This window comes from Acanthisitta chloris, unplaced genomic scaffold (genome assembly GCF_000695815.1).
Source record: "Acanthisitta chloris isolate BGI_N310 unplaced genomic scaffold, ASM69581v1 scaffold353, whole genome shotgun sequence".
Lineage (NCBI taxonomy): Eukaryota > Metazoa > Chordata > Aves > Passeriformes > Acanthisittidae > Acanthisitta > Acanthisitta chloris.
This window is the reverse complement of record NW_008664102.1, coordinates 26,526-34,504: the sequence shown is the minus strand read 5'-3', so window position 1 is coordinate 34,504 and position 7,979 is coordinate 26,526. Positions and strand designations below refer to the sequence as shown.

The window sequence follows — 7,979 nt, the reverse complement described above, 5'->3', positions numbered from 1 at the left end:
CTCTTCAAAAATCTGATTCAACACATCATCATCTCCACAAAGTGTCACCCAGTGCTGTGACATCCCATGACAACTCAGGCAGAAGCTTAATATAGGACAGAACCTCCCTGTAGAACTGATCTATGGGTTGTCTGTCATGAAGCTTGATTTCTTTTCTTTTTAAAGTGACAATCCCTTCAATTGGTCATTTTTGCATTACCACCAAGTTAACACCTCATACACCAACCCCACCTCTGTCTCAGACTGAAAGTGTTTCCTTCTGGGCTCACTCTGCCTGGAAAGGAAGCATTTTCAAATGCAAACTAGTTAAATTGGCAGCTTTTCATTTTCAGACCAGTCGAAGTGCAGGCCCTGCTCCAACTGGGGCAGCTTAGGGGGATGTCTCTTATCTGCTGTAGGGTGTGGAGACCCCATGGTTAGCACCAGCTCTGGCCCCAGCAGTGCCTGCAGCCACACTGAGCCTCAGCTCTGAGGATTATGTGATGCTTGTAACTGGATCCCTTGCCTGGGATTTGGTTTCCATAGTTTCTGTGAAGCCAGATGGAAAGGAAATTAGCCCTTTCTAGCTCAATAATCACAGCTCAAAACTCTGAATGTTAATAAAACTGGATGATTACTCAGTCTCATGTCCAGACCTCGTGGTTCCTTCACAGTCTGTCCTGGACACCACAGTGGGACTGAGGGGCAGAGGCAGCAGGATGGGGAGCAGGTTGCTGCACAAGGGAATGAGACCACAGGACTCAGCCACCACCAATGGGGGAATCTCCTGTACAATTCAGAGTAGCCTGGAAGTTATTTCAGTGTACATGGAGCACTGAGTTTTCTCAAAGACCAGGAGGAAGGTTTGTGTGCTGGTGTGGGGATCCAAAGCACATCAACCTGGTATTTCTCCCCATTTGAGGGAAGTAGGAAGTCAGATAAAGCATATCTGAATACCCCACAGCTTTGAAACCCTGTGTGCTCACTGCAAGTGATTTATTTTCAGGCTAAACCCTCTGGGGCTCCAAAGTTTTTCCTTTTAGTTGTTTTTTTCTCTCAGTAGTAGAAGTTAGAGGGGGAGGAGGGAAATGGTGAAGAACACCCAGAGATTGTCATGAAAAGGGGACCCAAGTCACTCAACTAACCAGACCATCCTGGAATGTCATGAAAAGGGGACCCAAGTCACTACAACTAATCAGACCATCCTGGGATTTATCTCCTGAAAGTGAAGAACCCTGGTTTTATTTCCCATCATCTCCTTTGGCTTTAGGGCCAGCACCAGGACAGAAGTGTTGGCTGCTTCAAAAGACAACAGTCTAAACTCTGTTTTCTTAGCTTTGCACCGGACATGTTAAAATCAATCTGCTTTTATTCTCCATAAAAGCAATAAAGCTTTAAGCCTTCCTAAGCCTGTCCAGTTTCTTTTACCCCACTGTGACAGAAGGAAATGTTCTTACTCCTTTCTCTCTCCTGCCAGCAGGCTGGTAGCTCCAATTCCCAGTGTAAATATAGTCTCTCCACCTGGACACAACCTTCCACCTAATTAATTGAGTTAATTAGGCACAGTAATACTGCAAGGTGGCTGTCCCCCTTGGGTGTGCAATGTGGAGGGGGTGGATAAGCTCACCCTGTGCCCTAACATCCACAGGAGTGCCACGGGGGAAGCCTGGCACGAGATCATGCTGTCATGCCTGAGCAACAGAGCCTGTGACCCACTCTCTGGCCTCACCAAAAAGGAGTGTGGCAGTGATTTTGCCTATTTCTACTTCGTCTCCTTCATCTTTCTGTGTTCCTTCCTGGTAAGTTGGTCCCAATCCTTTCCAAAGTGGAGGTGTTGGAGTGGTTCCCCCCACCCCCCATCCCTTCCCTCTTCACCCCTTTGCCTCCTCCTTCTCCCTCATTGTAGTTTACACAGCTTCACTAAACCCCATTTACCATCCTGGTGATAAAATCCCTTTAATCCTCAAAGAGATCATTTAGTCATTAGTTTCAATGGAAGGGGTTTATCTTTTCCCTCACAGGGGGGTCTAATATTTGGAATTAAGCATTAATCGGTTTTGTCACAATTTGTAACACATTCCTTTGAAGAAGGAGATTGGGGAGGGCAGGGTGAGCATGGCTAGGATGGCACCAGTTCAGAAGCACTTGCAGCAGGCAGCTGGGAGTGTCATACTCATTTGCTGCCTTGTGTTTGGGTTTGTTTATCAAATAAATGCAATAATCACTTTCTTCTGCCAGAAAAAGCTTTAGATGTGAAAGGACTCAGAGCTGCTGTACTTGGTTTGTGCTCATGACCATTGTACAGGGTTGGGGATGAGCTTTAAGAGGTATCAGTGTCCTCCTGACCACTTGCATCCCTAAACATCTCTCTGCTCCTGGGGCTTGGTTCACTTTCCTGCAGCACTGGGACAGAGGAATGGAAAACCAGGGACAGAGACCCAATTAAACTTCAGGCAGGAGGAGATGAAAGTCACAGCTCCGGAATGTACCAAAAAGCTGAATAAGCCAATGTTCAGTTCCATGAGTTTGCTTTCAAATCTCAGATTGGGTGCTTTGTGCAGCTAATTCCTGCTATCAGCAGAGCCCTTTCACCAGCAAAAGGAGGGACATGTAGCAGTTTGATGCTAGACATAGATAGACCAACTTCAGTGGTCCTTACTGAGCTCCTTTGTCTAACTGCTGTTGCCCCTTTGACACCCCATGCATTATTTCATCTGCATATATTGAAAAACTTGAAGCCCTGAAAGCTTATACAGAGTTAATGCTCCATTTGCTGACTCCTCAGTGAAGCTACAGCACTATTTTAAAGCCTTGCACAAATGCCTGACCCAACCTCAGATATTTTCAGAGTTATTTTCCAAGTGTATTATTGTTCCTGAAGACTTTTATTTAAAACAACAACAACAACAACAGCACATCTCCCCTAGAGTCTCCCTGGCTGTATCAGCTTTCCCACCCTAAATGCAGTAGCAGAATTGGAGGCTGCAGCACATCTGTGCAAAACCAGCTCTGTGTGAGCTTTATCCCTGAGTTAGTGCTCTTGGAAAACCCCAGGAAAATGGACCAAGAGAGAGGAGAGCCTTTGTGAGCAGTAAAGCCTCCAAAAGTAAGCAATGGCAAGCCAAGCAGCTGATCTGCTATGGGACAGGGCTGTCACTCATCTCTTAAACTGCATTCAGCACTTCATTGCAGTGAACATCTGGTTCCCCTGAGCAATTAAAGCATTGCAGAGCCTCAGCCTTGCCAGGAGGGCACAGGTTTATGGTTTCTTCGATGCTATGCCATAGGTTAGGAAGGAATTGGATGGTGCATTTGGTTTTAAATGGTGGGTTTGGCTCTTGGTGGATGTGCAGCTTGATATAATTTTCCTCCTGTAGTTTCCAGGAGAAAAATGTAGATTGAAATTGATGTTGAAAAGGATAAGTTGAAATTTATCTGGAAAAATAGAAACAGAAAGTTAAGTATATACAGGAACTTTAGAAACAGCTGGATGCAAGCAAAAGGAAACTGTACCAAGCCATGGCTGGAACTGGGAGCAGTGGGGTCAAGGGGCAAACTCTCAGAAATTTTGCTGTCTTGTGATGCTCTGGGGCCACTGTGCCACATGTGGAGTACCTGCAGGACACAAGTGAGCACTCCTGATATGGTGATAGTACTTGCAGCTTGAACAGCTTGTTGAGAGCTGGTTTGGACATCCCTATCAAGTACTGCCTGGTGCAGCACAACAAGATCCTGGGGTTTGTCTGGGCTGCAGCATAGGAGCCCTACAAGCACACAGGGAGTGAGGTGACATGAAGTTCCATCTCAGCTCCCCAAAGCCAGCAGAGTTTTTTGAGGCCACATTCGAGCTGGCCAGCACTGGACCACAGGAGGGACTTCACACACATCACTGCTGGGGTGGATCCTCAAAAAATAGATGGACTAAAGGTCTAGGAAGTCCCTGATGAGCCTTTGGGGGTGATATGGTGATTCATTATAGCCTGTGCTTGTCTGTACTGATGGATTGTGTGTCCCAGCAAGAGCCAAGACCTTCCTCCCTCCAGATCACACAGGACTATGAATTCTTTAATGCTGCACAAGCCCCAGATTCCACTGCCTGATTTCCTTTTAATGATATCCACATTCAGTTTAATTGTGCTGCCAAACTGCTTGGCCACAGCCCTCCTTGCCCAGCGTGGGGCCCAGGAGCAGCACTGACAGCAGCAGCTCAGCCTCCTGCAAAGGTAAAAAGGAGCACAGGAACATCCATTCCTGTGTGCTCTCCTGCTCTTGTATTCTGCCTGGCTGCAGCTTGATCTTTTCCCATTGAAATCCTTATGATTCTTCCATTGACTTTAATAAGAGGAGAACCTTTATACGCCAGAAGTGTTTGCTGGGCTCTGTGTTAACAGCCATTAGGGACAGGAGCCTTTTGTGTGTCCTGCCCCTCATCTTTCTGGGCATCTTTGAAGGTTTGAATTGTTAGGAGTCTAAAATGGGACATTCAGGCTGAAGAATGGGTTTTCTTCTAGCTGTTCTGGTCCTGATGTGCCTTGATATGAAAATGCTGGAAGAGTTCCCATTGCCTGGTTGGTGAAGCAGCCACTGCAGCCCATGTGCTGCTCTGTGCTGGTGTAGGGTGCAGATGGGGCAGGGAGAGGTGCTGAGCCAGCTGGGCTCTGGGGTGGGTCGTGCTGGAGAGCAGCATCAGGGACTGGGGCTTGGACAAACTCCACAGTCAAACCTGCTGTGTACTGCAGAGCTGGAAGTGACTTGCAGTGTGCAGGGGAGGAGGAGGCAGTGGCAGCATCCTCAGGGACCCATGGCTCCTTTGGAGAGTTTATCCTCTGGGGTGAGGCTGCTTCTTGTAGAAACTACACATGTGGTTAAGGGAATCATGTCCACTCCCTTCCCAGCTTTTCCTTTCTCCTTTCCCCTATCCTCTTTCTCCTCTCCCCTCTCCCCTTTCCTTTCTCCCCTTTCCTCTTTCCCCTTTTCCTTCTCCACTTTCCCTTCTCCCCTTTCCCCTTTTCTTTCTCCCCTTTCTCCTCTCCCCTTTCTCCTCTCCCCTTTGTCTTTCCCCTTTCCCCTTTCTTTCCCCTTTCTCTTTTCTTTCCCCTTTCTCTTTTCTTTCTCCTTTCTTTCCCCTTTCTTTCTCCTTTCCTTCCCCTTTCTTTCCCATTTCCCCTTTCTTTCCCCTTTCTTTTCCCTCTCTTTCTCCTTTCCTTCGCCTTTCTTTCCCCTTTTCTTTCCCTTTCCTTCCCCTTTCCCCTTTCTTTCCCCTTTCCCCTTCTTCCTTTCCCCTTCCCTAACTGCATTCTTGCTTCCCCCTTGCAGATGCTGAACCTGTTTGTGGCTGTGATCATGGACAATTTTGAATACCTGACAAGAGACTCTTCCATCCTTGGGCCCCATCACTTGGATGAGTTTGTGCGTGTGTGGGCTGAGTACGACCCTGCTGCCTGGTATGTACCCTCTGACACTGATGTGGGGACACAAGGACACACTCTGGGTAGAAATACTGTACCTACACACACAGAGCCTAATTTCATGTGAGTACAGCTCCGGAAGGAAAAGGACTCCAAGGCTGGAGGTAACATGGTGGTAAATGCTCCAGTTCCAATTCCCTGTGCACTGGAGATGAACAAACCTGATGTCATTACAAGGGCATTTCCTTCCAATAGGCAGAAACCAACAAATCATGGAAGCAAATTGCACCCTTCTCCCCACACAGCCAGAGATTAATGGGGAAGATCCAAATGATCTTGGCTAAACGGCCAAGAAGAAAAACTGTTTAGCTTTACCGTTGCCTTTGATTTCTACATTCCAGTTTGGAGATAAAAATACCCCAATCCCTTGCTATTGGCAGCACTTTTAGGTAGTGGGAGAGGCTACACCTTGTCACACCTCATTTGTGCAGCATTTTTCTGATTGAGAACCACTTTAATGATGTCCCAAATCCTGTGCAGAGACCTAAGGCCACAGGAGATGATGTGTCACATCTGAGTCAAGTGCTGCAGGCTCAGACTCCATCACCTGCCTTCACCCACCCACTCCCCAGCTGGGAGTGATGTGATGTTCCTCAGTGTAAGGGAGGTTGGCTGAAAACATGTGATGTTTTAAACAGCCATTTCTCATTAAACCCAATGTTTTGATCTTGGAAAGCTCCTTCTAATGACATCAAACAGCACAAGGGAACTTTGCTCTTCTAAATAATCTTTCAGCTTTCAGACTTGCAGCTGAAACATAAGATGTGTGAAATAAGCAGAAGAAAATGCAATCAGCTGAAGTCTGGAAGCATTTCAGTTTTCAGTGAGCCTCTGATAACGTGTTCCTGATGTGTGTGTGTGTTAGAGGAGGGAATGGTTCTCACACACTGCATAGTGAGGGGTTTAGTTTGTGGCTTTATCTCTTTGTATTTCTTATTCAAAGATACTCACAGGGAAAGCTGCACTCTGGGCTTAGGGATCTTAGCAGCAGAGAAGTGGCACAGGGGCTGGAAAGATCCCAGAGCCACTGATGAAGAGGGAATGGCCCTGACTTGTGATCACTTCCAGAGCAAGACTGATTTAATACATTGGGTTTATGCATTGAAAGCTGCAGCACATCAGCCCTGGTGACTGTTATTTTCCTTTTTAGATGCTCTGTCACAGGTCACAGTCATTTCCATGCTATTCTGCAGCTTGGGAATTTGCCTGTTGAGAGACCTTTATTTTAATTTAAAGCTCTACTAATTTTGTATCTATTTTCCTCCCCATGACTTGCTCTGCAATGAATCTCCTCTGGATTTGTTCTGCCTCCAGCTCCTCCAATCCTTCCCTTTTTTCTTTTGTTTGCCTTCAGCAGAGACAGATGCAGAAAGTGTTTGTATAATCAGCATCTCCAACTCCCTGCTAGGATGCAATTAAACTGCTTTAAAAATCTCAGTGAAAATGATTTAGGCTAACTTTAAATGTAAACCTGTTCCAAAATTCCTGCACTTCTCTGAACTGTGAGTGGTTTGAACTAGCTCAAAGCCATCCCTGCTACCAGCCTGCACACATACTAGTAATCTCCAAGCAGATTTTCATTCCCACGTGCTCTGTAACACAGACAAATCCTTTGTGGGGATTTGGCAGGCAATAAATAGCTTTCCCCCCTCTTTTTCCACTCCAGTCCTATCTCTTACCACTAGAAAATCTCAATGAGACTGAAAACTTGGGAGTGCCTGTTCACTCCTTAAAAACTAGCCTTGGCTCTGATTAGCATCTGTGGGAGGAGTAACACACCTGCAAGGGAAAAAATTAGTATCAGTGTGGGGTTTTAATGTTTCTGTGTGCAGGAACTTTCCACCCAGAAGAGGCACAAGTTTACAGATTTCTTGCTCTATTAACTCTGAGCAGAGACATCACATTCTGTGAGTCACTCAGGGGCCAAACCTTTCCCCTTCTCGAGCTGTTTGTGCAGAATATGTCACATATTAAGATCCTGATTCTGTTTTTTTCTAACCTTGTTCCCTTTTTGCTCTGGGGGGAAGTTATTGCTGTTGGCAGAGTGTGTTGGCCACGTGTGAATAGTTCCACTGAAATCACTTCCATTTTCCTAAGTGGGACTAACATTTCCACAATTTAAAAGTCATCTGAAATCCATTCCCAGTTTAAGGCCAGAACTGATCTTTTAATCATTTTGATCTAAGATCTTTCTGGGTTTTCTGATCTTAGAGGTCTTTTCCAACCTATGTGATCCTCTTATTTGGGCTGAACTTGGTCCCTCATCGATCACCACCCTCAATGTCTCTTCTTTGATTGCCCCAAGGAAATGACAAAGGAATTACACTGTTTGTTCCATAGTTTGAACTCCTCAATCAATGAAAGATGCTGCATGGCTAAAACCCACAAGTGTTGTTCTACCTGTGTTATCTATATAACACTTTAAACATAGACTTAACGTGTATTTACATCATATTTGCAATATCACCTTTGGTTTTGTTACAAAACCCAACTTTCTGTAAACTTTTCTGGGGAAAAACATTCAAAAGGAAG

At 45.8% G+C, this 7,979-nt stretch overlaps 1 protein-coding gene across 1 annotated transcript in view; it reads left to right on the top strand.

Annotated features, from left to right (window-relative positions):
• LOC103798898 (voltage-dependent N-type calcium channel subunit alpha-1B-like) overlaps positions 1 to 7,979 on the top strand; it is a gene marked incomplete at both ends in the record, with an annotated part of 44,807 nt that overhangs the window by 14,126 nt on the left and 22,702 nt on the right. The window contains 2 exons of the mRNA XM_009071182.1: positions 1,628 to 1,778; positions 5,296 to 5,427. Of these exons, the coding sequence (XP_009069430.1) occupies positions 1,628 to 1,778; positions 5,296 to 5,427 (283 nt within the window). The remainder of the gene's footprint in view (positions 1 to 1,627; positions 1,779 to 5,295; positions 5,428 to 7,979) is intronic.